Raw genomic sequence first — 20463 nt, 5'->3', positions numbered from 1 at the left:
CGCTCTAATCAATACAGATAATTGTCTGCTCTCTCTCGATGCCAAACATAGTCTCCCCTTCTCCCCTCTCCCTCTCTCCCTCCCTTTTTATCAATGAACCCCGGTCTTCCCTCACCCCTCCTCACCCACCCCACCTCCCCCCCACCCTCCAGACGGGGATTCCCCCTCCCCTAATGACGGGAGATAACCTGCTTTCTTTACCGATTTTCTCCCACCCGCCCTCCCACACACATATCCCTGCCTCGCCCGCTACCTCCCTTTCCTCCCTCGTTCATCGATTACCGTGAGAGTCAGGGCCCGGCCCGCCCGCCCTACAGATGTAAACACACACAGCGCTCATGTTGTGGTTTAGTTGCCGTTCGACCGCTCCTCGTGTGCGGGCCTTTTGGTTAATCAGTGGGATCCAGTGGTTTTTGCTTAGTTTCCGCAGCTTTCTATGATGACTGGGCCCCATGGTCGTCAGCAGGATGGCGTTGTACATTCACCATCTGGCCTGTCATAACCAAAATATGATCTCACATTCATCTCATTTGTGATGTCAAGGTAGACATCCTTGACCAGTATGAGGCCCCAATCCATATTCTAACTGATACATTTTTTTCCATACAGATTTTATTGAGTGTTGATGGAAACATGACCCCACCTTTGATACAGTTGTACGTTATACAGCCCAAACTTTAAAATCTGTGCAACATTTGACACCTATCTATCCTCAGAGATCTCAGTTTTGGTAAGTAACTAAACAAACCTTTAACAAGAAAGAAAAGGAGAAACGAGAAAAAGTTTTGTAATATACAGAGTAAACAAAAGTAGCAGTATTAGAATTACAATATGGAGAAACAGAATGACAATATTGAATTAATAAAAGACCTAAAGTATAAAGTAAATATAATGTGTAATAAGTTAGAGTTTCAAGAAGAGTGTAGTAGTATGTAAAAGACTGGAGCGAACAGGCGAATGTACACAGTTGGACCCATTGCAGCTTTCATATTCTGTCTCTACATATGAAATCCTGTGTGTTTAATAATGCATCCACCCATCCAGGCAACAAGGCAGGTTATAGGCCTGCAGGTTATTGTACTGTGTGTATGTGTGTGTATGTGCAGGTGTGCGTGAATGTGTGTGCACATGCATGCTCGTGTGTGTGTTTTCTTCTATGAATCACACATGTAGCATCCAGCAGAACTCTCTGATGTATACTCTATCGCTGAACTCAATCTGGAGCTGCACGTAAACCACACAAGCGATATCAATGACAATATATATACAGTATATGTATCCAATGTTTACACAAATATCTCATATCCACTCACATCTGCTGCAACTGATAGCTGAGGCAATGCCGTGTTTCTGTTTGGTCTTTACCACAAGAGGAGTAAGAGAGATGGAGTTTGAAAAGGGAAGAAACCGCTTCAATCACGATGTAGGTCGAACATAAAAAGATCTGCTGTAATATGGGAAAACAAAAGATAGCAAGCAATTGTAGGAGTGTATTGGAGTCTTATGAATATGTTTGTGTATCATTGAGTTATCTGTATGATTGCATATGAATGTGTGTGTGTTTGTGTTTGTTTATGGGCCGGCAAGCATGTGTGCACATCTAAGACAAACAGAGAGAGTCTGGAGGCTAGGCTCAGGTTTACACGTGTGTGATCAGACTAAGCAGGGCTTAAAAGGGCCAGCAGCGGGATGGAGAAGAGAAAAGAAGGGTGGAGGGAGGTGAGGCGGGGGGGTTACATTGTCCTGGAGGTTGTTTCAGGGGGTGGGCTGGGGTTGGACGGGAGACAGCAGGGATCCTCCTTGCCCCCTGGGAGTTGAACCTACAACCCCCTAACCTTCCTCTAGCCCTCTGGTCATGGACTTGAACCCTGTAACCCCCTGATGGACAATCTGTTCTTCTCCCCAGCCTCACTGCAGCGCTGTGCATGCCATTAACGGATAAATAGGCTGTCTGTGTGTGTGTGTGTGTGTGTGTGTGTGTGTGCGCACACTCCTCCATCTATGAGTCAAGTGTTAGTGTCAGTTGGCCGTGGCTTTGACGTTGGGTCTTGCCCCCTTTTTATTCAAACAGAAGAGGTGAAAAAAGAAGCCTGAAGTGCACTGATTTGTTATTTCAACTCCCTGCTTGTTGTCTCTGCTTTGTTGTGTTTTCTGTTTTGTAAACCGGTGGGAAAGGTGATTTTTTATTTTATTTTGCACTCATTGAAAATAGTTGAGTAGAGGATTTGGTGTGATCCACGACGGCTCTTTTTGTCTCTCGTGGATGCCAGCTCGCCTAGTGTCCCTCTAACGAGGACAGAAGCAGGGTGGTTTATGCGTGTTTCGAACCCGGCTCATTCTTCACCTGTCAACAAAATCATTCTCACCTCCGAAGAAAATGGAGATACAGTATGGAGGAGACAGGATGGGGGGCAGTTAGCGAGAGGGAAAAGGAGATGGAAAGATGAGGAAGAAACGAAGAGGATGGGGACTGATTTATTCCTCTCAGCCATTTTTTTCCTCTCCTTTATTTCTCTATTTCTTCCGTTGTTTGTGTTTGTGGGCTCTGCTTATCAGATCCCAGCTCCATTCAGGGCCTCAGTCAGGGGAAGAAGCCAGACGCCTCCATCTCTCTTTCATTCAATCTCTCTGTCTCTCTTGCTTTCTTGTGCTCTCCCTCTCCTAACCTTTGAGAATAAGAGCCTTGAATTTGAATTTCAGAGCGAGCTAGCGAGCAAGAGGAGGGTTTGGAGGGAGGAGGAGGGGAGTGAGCCGGAGAGGAGGGGAGGCTTGGGGGAAGGAGGGTGGTGGTTGTTGGAGCAGCGGTCGTTGAGAAAGGGCCTGCTCAGCGCGTCCCCCGGCCTCCCCCCTTAGAGGGGCCCCGATCGATACAAACTCGGAGCAATAAAGCTTTCCCCCTGTCATCTCTGCAGAATACAAAGCAGAATAGAGAGAGGGAGAGAGAAAGAGAGGGAGAGAGAGAAAAAGAGAGAGCGAGAGAGAGGTGAAAAGCTGTTCCGCTAGCCAGACCAATTTCCTAACCCCCCCTACCTCCTCCTTGCTCCCCCAACACACCATCACCATCACCACCACCTCTATCACCCCCTTTCCTTACCTCCTTCTTTTTATCTATCGCTCTTTCACCTCTTTCCCCAAATGCACAATATATCCCCCTGACTGTAAAGCTGAACAGCTATCTCTCCATAATAAATACAGCATGAATAAAGTATACAATAGATTCCCTGTTTCTCCAAGTATCTGAGAGAAGGGTAGAAAGGGGGGAGATGAGGGAGGAAAAGTGGCAAAAATGGTTTTGTGAGGGGGAAGGAAGTAAAACAGCCAGGGAGTTGGAATGGACGGAAAAACAGGAAGGAAGGATAGTTATATGTGTGAGTGTGTGTGGACGGGGGAGACTAGGGATAAGGTAGAGAAAAGGAGGGAGGGACGGTGGAGGTGGTGGGGGGATTTCACCCAGAGAAAGATGGATGTAGCGATACAGGTAGAGAGGAGGTGGAGGAATATTGATGAGGAGGAGGAGGGTAGGTAGAGGAAGGAGGCAAAATGCACGGGGATGGGTGAGGGAGCGAGCGAGAGGGAGAAAAGAGAAGGAGAGGTGAGGGGGTCAAACAGCAATCCCTTGAATTGAGAGCCAATTACTGTAATTGTAATCTGGATTCAAAGCTTAGAGACACAGCAGTGACAGTCTCACGCAGGCAACAGCATACACACACACACACATACCACGAAACAGACAAAAGACAGTGTGTGTGCGTGTGCATCTCTACAAGCTGTGTTGATTGTTCAGTGAAACTGCAGATGTGCATGCATTTTGTGTGTGTGTGTGTGTGTGTGTGTGAATCCTTGTCTCCATTCTTCTCCACTGAATGGCAGTGCAGGAGTCAGCCTGCCAATCAACTATTGTACTCTTGTCAATTTAATAATATTTCTGAGCGCTGACCTCCACAGCGCTACAGCCATCGCTCTATATGTGTGTGTGTGTGTGTGTGTCGTGTATTCCTATATATTTCTCTGTCTCTCCCTCTTTCACCTCAGTCTAACCCCCACCCCTCCCTCCCCCTCTATCTCCCTCCCAGTCCCTGTCTCTCATTCTCTCCTTTATTAGAAGAAGATAGTGCGAATCCTTCATCTCTCCTCCACTAATTCTCTCCGTTATTGTCCCTCCGTTCGGCCCTGCGTCTCTTTGCACTCCTTCACTTGTGTCCTCCTTTTTCTTTTTTCGCTGTGATCTATATTGCTTGCTTCTTTCTTTCTTCTTTTTTTTGGCCCTGACCTGCGTTCTGTCCTTTCTTGTTATGCCTTAGCTTTCTTTCGTTCTTTCTGTCACTCTATCACCTTACACAGGTGTCACATCCCTATTTTTCCTCTTCTCTTTTCTCCCTCAGACCTCATCCCTCCATCACCTTATCTCAACTTCCTCGCTCTCGCCTTTTTTTCCCCGCTGATGTCCCTTTTCCAGGCCAACTCTTCCTGTCTCATTTTCAACACTGTCCCTTTTTGCTTTTTCATCATCATAGGTTCATTTTGTCAACTCTATGTCCCCCTCTCATTCCTCACCCTCCCTCCCTCCTTCCTTCCTTCCTCATCCCTCTCTCCCTCCCTCCACCCTGTTCGTTCCCTGGGGAGGTCAGTAATAATGGTAGTGATGGAGTGAGAGAGGGAGGTGCGATTATTGTCTTGTCGGGAGTCAGAGGAATCGATCGGCCCAGAAATATGAGGCGCGAGAAAGAGCCGCTGTGTCAGATACAATAACCACCCGCTCCCGGGGGCTTACACACATACATACACACGCACACATTTAGACACACACACAATATACAGACACATACCCGTATTCGACACGAACATACACATTTATTTGGTTCGACGCAAGTGCAGACACTGACACACACGCACATTCGTACCATCTTTCTTTTTCATTAACGCCATGCACACACACCCCTCTTCTTCTGTGGTGGAGGAGAGTGGCGAGGCAGCCCAATCATCTACATGCTTTGATCTGAGATAAAGCATAGAAGTAGATCTGTTCTGATCATTCTTCATGCACAGATAAAGGGCAAGGCGAGGAAAATCGCTCACACACCTTTCACTCACGTAGCTATAAACAGACATAAACACACACATACACGCGCACGCCACACACACGCTCACACTGAGACCTTTCACTGCTGTTGCCTGGCAACGTGGCCGAGTGTCCAATCCGAGTGGAGAACAGTGGCCAGTGATGTCACAGCTGCTGCTGACCAGCAGGTCTGGGAGAGAAAGAGAGACAGAGGAGGGGAAGAGAAAGTTTAAATTGAAGAAAGAAAAGGGAGAAGGTCGTGAAAAAAGAGTGGGATGATGATGATGATGATGATGATGATGATGATGATGATGATGAGAGGGGTCTGAAGGAAAAGAGGCAGAGCAGGTGAAGAACAGGCTGAGGTGAAGAAGAGGGGACGGGTGTGCGGAAAGAGCGCAAAAAGACGAGGGTTGCAATAACTAAAGTGCTCCCATTTGTTTGTATTTTAATTGGGAGAACATAAAGTCTAAATCTACAGCCTGCTTTGTCAGTGTAAGTGAACAGTTTAGTCTAAAGTGGCCTCAGTGCTCCTCGATGCGGCGATGAAGGCCACCAGTTTCCCTCGCGGCAGTCCCTCCGCTCTCGTGCCAGGAGAAGGAGAAGTAGAATAGGAAGAGGGGGTGATAGGAGCGAAGAAAAAGATGAGCTTCAACCTTGGTAGCGCCGTGGGAGAGAACGGTGTCTGTCTAGACAAGCCTGGCTCCCTATGGGCTGCCGAGATGATATAGAGAGAAGGGGGAATGGTGTGAGAGAAGGATGGAGGGGCTGAGGGGCCAGAGGAAAAGGAGCGATTGAGAGGTATTAGGACAGGAGAGGAATAGGTGTTGTAAAGGTGTAGGCGGCGTGTATGTGTGTGTGTGAGATGGCGCAGGTCCCATGGCAGCCAACAGTGTGAGTGTGTTTTAGCCCCTGCTGCTTCTCATACAAAACCTCAACCTCTGTAGTCTCCACACTGCTAGACCTACTGTTTATAATCCTGCAACTCCTCATGGGGCTGCACCTGCACACACACACACCTATACACAAGACTGGATTTTAAATCTCTCACCTTGTAGAATAGAGTCTTGCTGTTGGACTGTGTATAGGACTTGGTGGGTCCATCACTGAGCCGTGCTCTGTCCCCTCTATAAGAAGAGGGAATATGATGGATTATATGAATTACAGCCAGTGTGTGCTCCAGGCCCGAGGCTGCTCTAGATATAGGAGGACCGAGCTGTAGAGGGACACTGAACTGGTTTGGAGACCTCAGAATTGTCCCTGCAATGACCCATTATACGTACAGTCTTTTCCCACCTTCCTTACCCCCAGCTATCATCCTTTCTCCAATCTTTTTATTCCTGTCTCTCTGTCTCTCACCTTCATTCCTGCAACTCTTTCCCTTCTCCTTTATTCCCCTCCTTTTTTCCTTCACTATTTTCTCTCTCTTAGTAACCCCCAATCCTCCCTCCCTGCCTCTCCCTCTCTCTCTGACAGTGGAGTGATTGATGGCGCTCTAGAGGCCCCAGCCTACCCCCATCCTCCTCCCTGGGGTCCCACTATCAGATTGTGTGTGTGTATATGTGTATGTGTATATACGTGTGTGTGTTTATTATCTTACAAACAATAAGTTCTGGTGGTGACCAAAACACGTATGTACAAATATAGCTCATATTCCCTAAAGAAAATCGGAATAATACTCATTTATAAATGTTTTGTATTTTTTCTGTGTTTTCTTTGTTTCGTTCAAGTTAATGATATCACAGTTTGTTATGTAGTACGCTTTAATATGTCAACTTCAATTGAGACCATTTGCCGTCGGCCCAATTTCGTCTAAGTGGCAAGGCTGTGGTGTTGCTAGGTCTGGTCTCCATGGTAACCGAGGCTCAGACCTCCTTGGGGCAGGAAGGCCCCCCATGGCCATGAACTGTAAAACACACACAAACACACACAGCACACTTAGCCACCTATTGTAGCTACTCAAACAAATGCACATGCACAAAGACACACACTGTGGTAGTTATGTCGGTAGATTGGAGTTTGAACAAAGGTCACGGCCAAAGCCAGGCTGCCCAGACGACCTCTGACCCAAAGAAACGCCCCCTCCCGAACACGCAGTCTGTCACCGTCCTCGGACAGGCCTGGCCAATGGGTTCACTCACACACACATACACGCTCTTCTCGTTCTCACCTGATTTCTTACAGGTAGATTAACAAATCTTCCCCGATGAAGAACATTAACATGAAAGTAATGTGGCCAAAATAAATTGATGAAACTGAAGATGTGTCTCAGGCCTTAAGTGTGTTTGGGTCTGCAGTTATTGGACTGTGATATTAGTTGTTTGTTTTATTAGCAAAAAAGTAAGAACTGGGGAAGCAAATCCTGTTAGGGCTGTTACTAATGATTAATTCATTAATTAATTGTTTGTCTATAAAATGTCATAATATGGTAAAAAAAAAAAACAACATTCAGGATTTCTCATCTAAATGGCATCATCGCTATAAACCCAAAGACATTCAGGTCAGTGTTTTGTATGACAAAGAAAAGAAAAGCAAATCCACACATTACAGAAGTTTGGATTTCTGCACTTTTGCTTTAAAAATGACAAAAATTATCAATTGATTGTCAAAATAGGAAGTTCATGTCAAGTTTTTATACTGATGTTGCCTGTATCAGTATTTTTTATGTATGTGAGGCCAGATTTAAAAAAGATGTCTCTGTATAACTGAGGGCACCTCCAGTGCTGTGCCGTATGCACTTCTCAGTGAGTGTCTATCCAGCAGTACATTGGGCTGTTGTAAATCACCACATAAAGTATTTATAAGGTTAAACTTGGGAACTCTGCTGCCGTTAGCTTTTGAATTAGTGAACTCGGACCAAGGGAGAAGGAAGGGGAGGGAGGGGGTGATCAGTGGTCTGCCTCTCCTCTTTTCCGTAGATGGAGCCTGTTTCTTCATCAGGATTAGAGAATCAAGAGTGCCACCTTGTGGTGAACAGCACAATGACACTTTCAGATTTGAAAATCTAGGCAGTATTTCTGCTGAAACGTGCTATTCTGCTTCCTCGAGATCATTCCCCGATTTCAGAATTTCACTTATTTAGCAGCTGCTTAGTCTGTTAATCCTAGTGGGTGGCACTGATAGTGGGTCATATCTAGTTTATCTGCAATGTTCCATTTTCATGCCACATGTTCCTGCTACATGTACCGATTCATGGTGTGGCACCCTGTGGTGTATCAGTGTGTGCAGCCCACAGTGTGGGGTGGTCAGTGGTAGTGTTGTGACTGAGTTTTTCCTTCCGCTCGGGTTAGAGTGGAGCTGTTGCTGCTAAACTTAGCTGAGGATGTCTCACATCTTCTCTTGTTGGTGCCGACCTCCCTCAACCGACCACTGTACACCCACCGATGTACTCTCTAACAACAGTTCCACATTCAGATACAGAGGCAGATATGACCGAGGAGAGACGGTCATGACTCATGGTACAGTGTATAAAGGGCTTTGTTAAAATCACTTAGAGTTGAGGGAAAACTCTGATCAGTTGAGATAGGTTGGATAGGTTTTGAGGGTACACTGGGTCATATGTTGTATAAATGTATCATACGCTCTTCAGTCAGAATGTCAAGCTTGCTGTTTTTCTCTTGTGTGAGTGAGCGTGTGTGTGAGTGGCTGTTTCCAGTCGCGCCATCACTTTCCATCGGCACCCATCATCCCCCTCTTTTTCACCTCGTCTATCTTTTCTATCTCCGCGCTCACTCACTCACTCTCTCCCACTCTCTAACCTCTTGCGTGTCCCCCTTGCTTTTCTTTCTTTCTTTTTTTTTTTCTTGTCGTGTATTTTTCTCTTCTCTGTGCCGAGCTCCTACTCTTTTGAGGCTTACTTCCTGTTGTGTTGCAGGATGTGGGGAGGAGGTGGAGCTTGGGGGTGTGGACTTGTATGAGGAGGGAGGGAGAGAGAGAGAGAGTGACTCTCTCAACCATATGATTTAATACACTACTCCTTTTGGGTTAGAGAGAGAGTCGGAGAGAGGGAGAGTGAGTTTTTCTTTACGTAGCGCGCGCACACACTCTAACACAGACACAGATATGACCAAGACAGCAGCAATAGCAGCAAAGGACTTCTCCAGTATGTGGTTGCCAGGTGAGTGACTGTCTGTGCAGCCCTCTCTTTGCTGGCCCTCATTTACCAAGACCAATTAAGCTTTGCGTGAGCAAGAGGGCACTGTGTGTGTGTGTGTGTGTGTGAGAGAGAGAGAGAGAGTGTGAGAGAGAGAAAGAGAGAGAGAGAGAAAGAGAACTGTGTCTACACTGTTGATTAATGCCACTGGGTCTAACAAGCTCAGCTAATTAGAGAACATCAAAGAGCGAGAGGTGGTACGAGGAGAAAGATGTGGATGGATGGAGGGAAGATGGATGGATGGATGGATGGGTGGACGCCTGTCGCAAGCAGATGGAAAGGTCAGACACCTCGCCAGCCCATAACATGCTTCTGTTTGTGTGTGTGTGTTTATACTGAATACTCAATGCTAAAAAAGCTTGAAGAAAATACAGTAAAAAAGTTTTTGAAATGTCTTTTGAAATGTACTGGTAATGAAAAAAGCTTGCAGCTTGCGTGCCTCACCTGTATTTTTCTATATTGTTGTTATTTTTCTTTGGTCATGATGAAATACCTTTTCTTTTTATTGTTTAGCACTGCGGCAGTGCTGCATTTGTGTTCAGTTTAGTAGACATTTAGCTGATAAGGTTTCTTCCCGTGCAACTTTTAAACTGGTGTTAACTTTCTTTATGTGTGTGTTTGTGTTGGAGGTGTGGGAAGGTTGCACTGATTACTACTTTACCCTTTTTTAAATTTAAATTTCTGTCCATTAATTCAAAAGCACTCAGAATCGAAGATACTTGTTTTAAAAAAAGACAGACGATGGAAAGGGGAAATGCCTAAAATAATTGTCATTCTCAGTATTTGAAAATTGATATGAAAACAAAGCAGAACAAAACGTGACTCTTCTTGCCCCGGGGCCTTATTTTAGTGGTCAGCTCAAGCTGAGTGAAGTGGCAGACACAGTCTCGGTTGACCGACAACAAGTCTCAGAGAAAAGCACGGCGTGATGTTAGCTGACTCACCAATTACCAGAAATTATTTTTAAATGTCAATTAGCTCATAATTCTTTGGTGTGCAGATATGATTTTAAATAATCTCCTTTGACAATCTTTGTTTATCAATGTCTGATTCATGCTTTATGAATCAGTGAGTCAAATCTTAACCTGTGGTGATCACTGCTGTGACCTTCGGTAAGTTACTTTGACCAGAGTGACACATTCACAGCACCAAACTACAACAAACTAGAATATACCAGAATGCAAATACGTCAAAGGTCCATATTAGTGTAATTGTTTATAGCAGGTTAATGCAAGACAAAATTCAGAAGAATGTAATAATACATTTTCCTTAGTTAAAAATGATGATGTACATTTATTTTCACATGCTACTACTTGATTAAACAATTCACCAGTTTTGCTAATTTATGCCAGAATTATAAGTGAATAAATGAGAAATATTACGTATTGGCTTTGGCTACACATTGGCATTTCCCCAATTTTAATTAATCATACTGTCTGAATAAGTGCATCAATGCAATAAGTGAAAAAAATATATTTCTTTATGCTAATAATTGTTTGAATTGTCAGAAAGGTTCTCACTGATAGAGGCCTGCCACTGTGATATCTGTCTATATTCCAGCAGAATTTTCTTATATTCTTATATTTTCTAGCATTTTAAGTAATTTGTAATTTTTGTGAAGTAGATGATACAGACAGACAGTAACTCAACACTGATATAACAACCAACAATGTCAGCCGCACAGACTATAATGAAATGTCACAGCCTTGATGGTCACTCTGCTGCTGTTGTGACATCTCAAGTTTTCTTTAAGCTTCTTACTTTATTGTGAGATTTTTCTCTGCAGTACCATTATTCCTTAATTTTTCATCCACTTCTTTATCTTTTTTTGGCTCAGTCATTCTGAAATTTTGACTGCAATGTAGTTTTTGTTTTTCGTCATGCAGATGTGCTCAAGCTGTTGAGCCGGATAGCCGATTCTTTGACGCTCAGTTTTTAAATGGAAATCTTTGCAATCAAAATTGGTACCCCTTAGCGCTGCTTGGTTTTTGAAATACGTAGTTAGTAGTTGTGATGATTCCAGTTCCCAGACACCCCCGTTGGCGCTGGGGTTGTGTCCTGAATCAGGAAGTGGCGTGAGGGGTGGGGTGTTAGTGGGGGGTTCGGGATGGTTGCAGCGGAGTTTCATCTCAGCCAAAATACCCAGAGGAGAATAACAGAAACAGTCCAGACTGAGCACATACACTGTTGTTCCTTGTTCCTTTCTGTTGCATCATGTATTCATGACACAGGATTATACAGCATTAAATTTGACTATTTAAGATACAGTGAGTATGGTGTAGCTCTCTGGTCTCACTGGGTCAAAGATAAACCCTAAGCTTTGCTGTAAGATTAGCATATACCGTAACAGCTTAATGATGGACGAAATAGACATACTAATTTAAGCTTGCACTGCCTAACACTTCTGTAAATTAAGTTTTTTCTCCCTCATACAAAGATGAACAAGGAACCACTGATAAATGAAGAAATATATATCTATATATGAAGATTCATAACATGTAATACTGCTCTGCGTCAAGTAAAAAATTAGTTGTGTGTTTGGTGTGCAGCAATGTGTTGTAAAAGAGAGAGAGGCTTTAAAAGATAGAGTGAAATAGAGAGAGAAAGAGTGAGAGAGAACAGGCTAATATTAATAGCCTCGCTGACAGTAAGTGTTGGGTTTAGCACTCTGCGTTCAACCCGGTACAAGGGGAAGTCGGGAGGGGAAGTGAGAAAAAGACACAACATCTTGATATACTGTCCCACCACTGTATTACTGACCACATTATCCACCATACTACTGTCTGTAGGCCATTTTGAACCATGAATCAATACCCAGCTTCCCTGGGTGTCCCGTGAGCAGGCAGTACAGTACAGTAGGTAGCACTTTGGAAACTTCACATTACAGCTGTTTTATGAGCTGGCCAATCATTTTATATGGTGGATTTGGCTTTGGTACTGTACACTGCACATGATGATTTGAGCAAAAGACAGCCCAGTTAAATTCACATATTATTAATACTGTTTTTCATAAACTTTTAAAAAGTTTTAAATGAGTGCATCTTGAGGGGAAGACATTGCATCTTGTTGCAGATTCAGTGGGTTTTTTTTAACCATCAATTGAGCAACTTTGGACAGTTTTAGCCATGCCATAGAATACCAAAAGGAGCAGAATGTAATGTTGGAATAACCACAAATTCACCCTAATATGCTTGCATCCATATGGTTGGAGACCAAATTAGCTTTTTGCAGAAGTCCATTTATTTGAGGGAAATCCTGCGGTCAGTGTGTGTGTGTGTTCCCTGACCCCAGGTTATAACTAGCGTGGTGGTAGAGTGGAGCTTTTCTAGCTGCTCACCACTTCCCCCTTTCACTAAAGACTCTGCATGTACCAAAGTCCACTGTTCTCACATGTTTCACTGAAACAAATGTGTTTCTGACGCTGAAAGGGCTTTCAAACAAGGAGTGGCTCATTTTATCTATACATTCTTGCCTTCATAATGATTGCACTGGACTGATGGTTTGGTTACTTAAAAGTGGCATCAGGCTAGTGTTGGTCAGTGGAGCAGGTTTGTCCTCTTCTCCATGTGTCGCTGCTGCCCCCCAATGGTGAAAACCATGTTTGACCAGCTGCTTGCTGGAATTGCTGAAAGTCAAATAAGAGTATTTTCTGTATCTAGTGTGTCAGATTGATAAAAACACAGCAATAAGCTGATGGGAAAATGAAATGATTTGCCATAGTGTCAGTGCTCTCTCGTGTGCAACATGAGAAAAAAAACAGGATGAAGCGTGGAGAGATGAAGGGGAGAGGAGGGGGTGAAAGGGGAGAGAGAAAAAGGAGGAGGGAGACTGAGAGTTTATTATGCAGGTGGCAGATATAATTAGTTGGTCGTTGGGCAGATTTGCATGTTTTCACAAAAGGGAAGTAGCTCTATGTGTGTGTCTATGTGTGTGTGTGCTTGTCAGGGAGAAAGAGAACGAGAGAGAAAGAAAAAAAGGTTTCAAATGGACACAACAATAAGTTGTCTTACAGTTTGTGGTTTCAGACAAATAAAAAGGCTTGTAGTGAGATGATACAATTGGGTGATTAACAAAACAAAACTATACACACACTATAGTATATAAACATGCACACAACCAGACACGCACACATGTATTCTCTCTATACTCTCCTCAAATCATCCTCTTTCCCATCTCCCATACACTCTCTGCTGCCAAAATGCCCAATTCCTTTGGTAATACATAGAATTAAAGACAATTTCATGTGTTGCTTCATTCACTGCTGTTGCCATAGGGACTGTCCCGATACTCTATCAACCAGGAAGTGATGTGGTCTTATAATGAATGACACACAACGTGAGACATTTTTAGGGCTGAATTGCTCCCACGTAAACACCTTGGGTTAAATTTAGAACAAGCAAACACCTTGGGCAACCTACTCTTATGTTAAACCACTGATTGGAAACAATGAATGAATGTGAGCTGGATTGAACTTGTGAATGATTCAGCCACATTGTTAGTTTGTACAGTGTGTAGGCCCAGTCTGTGACCTGAAAACCTATCTAAGATCAGCGGCCTGGCCATCTTCTTTCCCCTTTCGTCATTGCGATTCTGATCACCTGCTCCGTCTGTTGTTCTGCTTCTGTGTGCACTTTTTCTCTGACACAGATTCAGGAATTAACCGATGCTGGTTTATTTATCTGTGTGTCATCTTTTTACAGATATCAGGATGTCAAAGCCAGTAGAGGTGGAGAAAGTAGGGGCTGACTCACCATTGGAAGGCACGGGTAAGATGTGCTGCTGTTACTGGCAGCGAATATACAAGACACATATGTATTGTACATTAAATGCTGTACATACAGTATATAATACTGTGTATCACAGTTGTCTGTGTGTTGGTGCTCTAACATGTGATCAATTTCTCACTTTTTCCTTTCCCTCCCACGCAGATTCAGAGCGGAATGGACCTGAATCAAATCACCAGGTACATCTGACTCCTGTGAATATTACATTTATCTTCCACCATCTTTCACCTACATGATTGATCCACCAGAAATAGATATTTGTACAGCTGATGATATTTTTTCATTATGGATTAATTTGTCAATTGTTTTAATCTGTATGATGGCAGAAAATAGTGAAAAATGCTTATCACAGTTTGTCAGGGGCGAAGGTGACATCTTGAACAGCAGTAACAGTTAACAGTACAAAATCCAAATATATTCAATTAACAATGAAATAAAACTGAGAAAAGGCAGCAGATCCATTTAAGCAGTTGGAAGCAGTGAGTTTTGGCATTTTTGTTTGATAAATTAATAAAACAATTAAAAAGAAATGTAAAAAATTGATAATATGTTATTTGTTGTTGATAAATCAACTATTTGTAGTAGCAAAGAAAATAGAAACAATAAAAAAAGAATGCATTTGAACTAATTTTTTGGCAGTAATTTCTAATATAAAGTTTGCTTTTTCTGCTCCTGTAGGCTCATTCAATGAAAGTCCATCCTTTTCCTCTTTCACCAACCCTGAGCAGCAGCAAGGTCAGTGTGTGTGTGTGTGTGTGTGTGTATGTGTGTGTGTGTGTGTGTGTGTGTGTGTGTGTGTGTGTGTCTTCATGTCACTGAACTGCCTGTGCATGTCTGTGCGTATGTCTGGGGTTATGTTTGTGCATCTTTTGTGTTTTTAACGTCACACAACAGGTTTATTGACAGTTCAATTGCTCTTTTGTTGTGTTTGACGTTGAGGTTCATAATGTGTCGACTCTCCACCCAGCCTTCAATGTAAACAAATTCACTGAGAGTATGATGGCACTCTCCCTTCACAAAGTGCTTTCAGACCTGAATTAAATCTATAATGCTACAACTCACCAAAAGGTGAATCATCCTATTTTGCATACCACAGTAATATATGCAAATGAGTACCCTGGAAGAGTCCCCCAGTCCATGTTTGCCAGTTCAAACATGCCTGATCCTGGGAGGAAAGATCATCCCTTTGTGCAAAAAAAACAGGGACAAGTGGACTCTCGTTCACTGAGACAGACTTGCTTGTGACTGATTATATATATACAGTACACATCAAATTTGTACTGCTGCTTATCACGATCTTAAATCGCCAGGTAAGCTTATGTAGTTGCACGTTTCTAACTGGCCTTTTTGAGCAGAAGTTCTGGGAAAGGTGGTTCTCTGTCTTATGTTTTTTGATATTTGATCTTTTTAGTGCAGGCATGTTTCTTTGGATATATGTATGTTATGTTTTTTTTTAAATTAATGTTTCTCTACATTTATCCCTCTCTTCCACACAGAATAAGATGGAGGAATGTGGTGAGATGTCCCCGGCTCTTCCTCTGTCCCACGGCCCAACCCCTTCACAGACTGCCCTGCAACATACACAGCTCATGCTGACTGGCTCTCAACTAGCAGGGGTAAGACAGACTTCCAACATATGCACACAGGCACACACTTTGCTTTGCTTTTACCTTGCTTGCTTCTTTGGTGCATCTTTTTGAACACTTAGTTTCCTTCTTTATCTCCCCCTGTCCATTTCCCTCTTTTCTACTTCATCTCAATTTTCTCCTCTCCTCTCCTCTCCTCTCCTCTCCTCTCCTCTCCTCTCCTCTCCTCTCCTCTCCTCTCCTCTCCTCCCCTCTCCTCTCCTCTCCTCTCCTCCTCTTTCTCTTTGCCAGTTGACAGCTCTGTTGCCAGCACAGCAGCAGTTGTTGCTGCAGCAGGCTCAGGCACAGCTCCTGGCTGCAGCTGTGCAGCAGTCCAGCGCAGCCCATGCCGCTCATGCTGCCCACGCAGCCGCCCAAGCCAATCAGCAAGCTCAGGCAGCCGCAGCAGCAAATCAGCAAGCCCAGCAGCAGCAGCAGCAGGCGGGACAAACAGGGCAGCAGGCCCAGTCGCAGTCCCAGGGACAGGGACAGAGCACACAGGAACAGACAGCCCAAAGTGTCCCTGTCCCACCTCCACCCCAGCTCACCCTCTCTCAGCCAATCCAGCTCACCGCCCAGGTACTGACTGCCAATCACAGCCACTTCATGATGAGCGGCTTGATTGAGGAACCAGCCATGGAACAATTCTTCTTGCATGTCAATTGTATATTTCATGATTCACAGTTTCCGACTTGCATGAATGCACACATTTTCCATTTCATTTCTCTTACGTTATACAGTAAAAGTGTTTCCTCTCACTTCTATATTTTCTGTATGTCCAAATCTGCTGCTCTCAGCCTGAGATGGAAAACATACTAATTACTAAATGTTTGCGTGACTGAGCCCTGATCAGCCTTTATATTTTTTCTTCTCTCTCTGATCCGTCCATTTTCTCTTGATTGAACAGGACATCCAGCAGTTGCTGCAGCTTCAGCAGTTGGTGTTGGTGCCCGGCCACCCGCTCCCGTCTCCTGCCCAGTTCCTCCTCCCACAGGCACAGCAGGGCCAGCAAGGTTGGCAGGCCTCTTACTGGGATAGTTTTTTTTAGCAGAAATAAGTCGGGGATGAAAACATAAAATACACATTTTTATCATAAAAAATTGTTAATGTGCTTTATTTTTCCTTCTTAGGACTCCTATCGACACCAAATCTTATTTCGCTACCTCAGCAAAACCAAGGGAGCCTGCTGTCTGCTCCAACTAGAATGGGACTCCAAGCACAGGTATGAGAGAACTTTCAAGCTTTAGTCAGTGGAAAAGATAAACCCAGCCTCTGCACCAGTAATGAACAAACACTTCTGTCTCTCATTCTCACTTTCATTCCTCTGACGTCGTACCTGCTACAGCGAGATAAGAGTGTGGAGGTGAGCGGTGGAGGCATGACCACGGTGCCCTCTGTGACCTCTCACCCCGAGGAACCCAGTGACCTGGAGGAGCTGGAACAGTTTGCCCGCACTTTCAAACAAAGACGCATCAAATTAGGCTTCACACAGGTAGGGAGAGACACCTACTGTGTATGTGTGCATGTGCAGGTTTACATTAGCATTGAATGTTTTGACATGTCTTCTTTCATCTCGCCACCAGGGAGATGTTGGCTTGGCCATGGGGAAGCTGTATGGCAATGACTTCAGTCAGACCACAATCTCCCGCTTTGAAGCCCTCAACCTGAGCTTTAAGAATATGTGCAAGCTGAAGCCACTGCTGGAGAAGTGGCTCAATGATGCAGGTGAGCTCTCATCGAAATAACATCACTTTACATTTAGACAATCGTATCTTGTGCTTCTATGACAGTTGGTCTGATATTCTTATTTAATGTTTGTGTATGTTTTTATTTCTTCTTCAGAGACCATGTCCATAGACAGCACCCTGCCCAGCCCCAGCTCCCTGTCCTCTCCCTCTATGGGCTTCGACGGGCTTCCTGGTCGCCGCAGAAAGAAGAGAACCAGCATTGAGACGAATGTACGTGTGGCCCTGGAACGCGCATTCATGACGGTAAGATACTAACCTTATTATTTCATTAAGAGGGCTTTAATTTATTTTAAATTTTAAATAAAAAGCTGATTAAATAATTCATTCTAAAATTAATTGACATGTTTTTGTTGAATTAATTGATATTTGCCTGGCTCAAATACAAAACAACTTTTCATAATAGATTATTTAATTTAATAATAAGTGATTTCAATCTGCTTAATAATGTTTTTATAGATCTGACAAATGTAAATAAAGATGTGTGTATTTTAGTCTCCAAACAGCATTATAGTGATTGTGTAATAGAAACTATTGTAACCACAGAAGTTTTATATTTGAATGCGTCATCTTAATACTGCACAGTCATTTGTTGAGTCACTGTTTTTTTCTGAGCTTTTGAATGCCACAGTCTGCACTCCGTGTCAATACAAATTATTTATGTTTTTAATGTTTGGCGTCATGTGGGTAAAATATAGCACTGCTGAAATAATTGCAATACCGGTCTCCCTCCCTTCCTGCAGAACCAGAAGCCTACCTCAGAAGAAATCCTGCTGATCGCAGAGCAGCTCAACATGGAGAAAGAGGTGATCCGAGTCTGGTTCTGCAACCGCCGGCAGAAAGAGAAACGCATCAATCCTAGCAGTGCCACCCCTCCCCTGCCCAGCCAGGCCCCCACTGCCCAACCAACGCACAAACAGTCCTGCTACAGCCCTCACATGGTAAATATCCAACCTCGACGTCACTGTTACACTTGTTAGTTTTAATGGAGACAAATACGTCACAGTTTTCGCAGTATGTTTCCTGTGTGTATTTTAATGGCTGGTTGATCATAAGCTGTCTTTAGTTTCCGAAACCTGACTCCGTCTCTCTTTCTCTTTGCCAGATGTCCAGCCAGCTGTCACAGGCCGTGACCAGTCTCAGCACAACAGTGACCACCATGTCCCCCGTCTGCCCCCTAACTTCCAGCCTCACCTCCACCCATCCCTCCCTCAGCTCCGCACCCTCCCCGGTGACTCCTCCTCCCCGCAGCACGGCCAGCCCCGCCACTCCCAGCCACAGCACACTCAACCTTAACACAGGGTAAGAGACCGTGAGACGTTTTGCAATACACCACCTGTGATTACCCAATACAGTCATTTCACAGCAGCTATGGCCAGGGAAAATGTGGGGTTGGTTGCGTTTGTTCACCCAAATTATGAAAAGAAACCTTCTGAAACTGAAAATCCAATATTCACTTCCATTTCATGCAGCCAATGAGCAGGTGTGAGGAGGTAAAAAAGCTGTCAGGGTTTAAACTTTGCCATTTTTTTTCATTACTTTCACTATCACTATCTTTTCATGTGTACAAATAAGTACAGCAACATTTTCCCCATATTTAAACAATTATTGTCCAGCTCTATGACAGCTGGCTTCTCACTCCTTCTTTAAGTGTGGCTGTTTGTGACAACTACAAACACATTAGCCCTCCGACGTGGTTCAACAACATGTTGTACAAACTAGTTATTTTTGAGCAAACCTGTGATTTCTGCCACATCGGTGGAGCTAAATGGACTTTTGTTTGTGGTGTGAAATGTTAATTTGTATTTCATTTAAAAACATCATCTCAGCTCCCAGAAATAAATGTCCCTGTTAGTTGAAACACACTATGTTCAGTTTTTATTGGAGCTACTTTCTACTGAAGAAATAGTCCCTATTAAAACTCTCAACATTGTTTTCTAGAAATTATCCAGAGTAACTAATACAAAATGTGTTGCTGTTGAATTTTTTTTAATATAATTTTTCACTGTTCTGAGCACCACAGACAGATTTATCTCCAATGTTTTGGCAGCAAGAATCTCAGAGATGGATACTGCAAAACCTGAATAAATTAAGCAAAACTCACAGTACTACACACCAGTTTGTAATTTGGGTGAACTGACTCTTTATGAATTAAAGCTTTGTTTGGTTTTGGTTTGAGGTAAAACTCATCTGAACTATAATATTTATTAAAAGGTCATTGTTTGTCTGCGGTCGCCACACACAAATCGATTTAAGCAAAACATTTAAACGCGTATAACACACATAACCACACATTTCCATATACAGTACATGCTCACCATGAATGCTGCACTGCACCATGCTCGGTTCACCTGCAGTTTGTAGTTAAATGGTTTATACTCTACACACACAGTGATTGTTTGTGCTCACACACGCACACTGATATTCCAACATGCCATTGGGCAACCACTGCTTCCCCTTGTGCAGCAGTGCTTTATAATCCTCTGTGTGTTTGTGTGTGTGGTTCTTGTGTTCACAGCTTATGGCGTATGGGTAAAAAGAACGGTGACGTGTCTAACTACATCACCGATTTTGCTGCAAACTTGAGGTGAATACGACAGAGACACGCACATGCAGAGAACACAGTACAATACACTTTTGTTCTCCGCAGAATCCTGTGTTCTTGTTTAGAATCACTTCTCTCCTTTAACATGAATGCATACTTAATGAGACTTTTTTTCCCTTCTGCATTTCTAACCTCTTGTTTACACCTGTACAGCCAACTGTCAGCAAACTACTGCTCTTTGTATGTGCAGGGCTGAATTTGCCCTCCGCTTGTCCTTGCCGCTAAACCTGCTTTTTTTTCTCACCTTTTCTCCTCTGCCTGTCTGTGTTTGTATATATGCTTGCACACGTATGGTGCTGCGTGCGTGTGTGTGTGTGTGTGTGTGTGTGTGTGTGTGTGTGTGTGTGTGTGTGTGTGTGTGTGTGTGTGTGTGTGTGTGACAAAACAGGAACACTGTGATGGGAGTTAACACAGGGATGAGCCAAGCCCTCCTCGGTAACAATCCCCTGGCCACCATCCAAGGTGTGTGTGTGAGAGAAAGAGACACTGAAA

General features: G+C 43.7%; 1 protein-coding gene across 9 annotated transcripts in view; it reads left to right on the top strand.

The window, feature by feature from the left end:
* pou2f2a (POU class 2 homeobox 2a) overlaps positions 1–20463 on the top strand; it is a 38570-nt gene that overhangs the window by 14256 nt on the left and 3851 nt on the right. For 2 of the 9 annotated variants that reach the window (XM_051406034.1, XM_051406033.1), the window contains exons 2-15: positions 13913–13978; positions 14141–14175; positions 14675–14731; positions 15493–15612; positions 15874–16200; positions 16529–16634; positions 16752–16843; positions 16967–17113; positions 17205–17346; positions 17464–17612; positions 18110–18307; positions 18472–18668; positions 19885–19953; positions 20360–20433. In XM_051406034.1, the coding sequence (XP_051261994.1) occupies positions 13913–13978; positions 14141–14175; positions 14675–14731; positions 15493–15612; positions 15874–16200; positions 16529–16634; positions 16752–16843; positions 16967–17113; positions 17205–17346; positions 17464–17612; positions 18110–18307; positions 18472–18668; positions 19885–19953; positions 20360–20433 (1779 nt within the window). Of the gene's footprint in view, positions 1–9014; positions 9177–9200; positions 9494–13912; positions 13979–14140; positions 14176–14674; positions 14732–15492; positions 15613–15873; positions 16201–16528; positions 16635–16751; positions 16844–16966; positions 17114–17204; positions 17347–17463; positions 17613–18109; positions 18308–18471; positions 18669–19884; positions 19954–20359; positions 20434–20463 lie in introns of those variants that run through there. The other 7 variants (XM_051406041.1, XM_051406037.1, XM_051406036.1 and 4 more) reach the window with 6 other exon arrangements.

This window comes from Dicentrarchus labrax, unplaced genomic scaffold (genome assembly GCF_905237075.1).
Source record: "Dicentrarchus labrax unplaced genomic scaffold, dlabrax2021, whole genome shotgun sequence".
NCBI lineage: Eukaryota > Metazoa > Chordata > Actinopteri > Moronidae > Dicentrarchus > Dicentrarchus labrax.
This window is presented reverse-complemented; position numbering and strand designations above follow the sequence as displayed.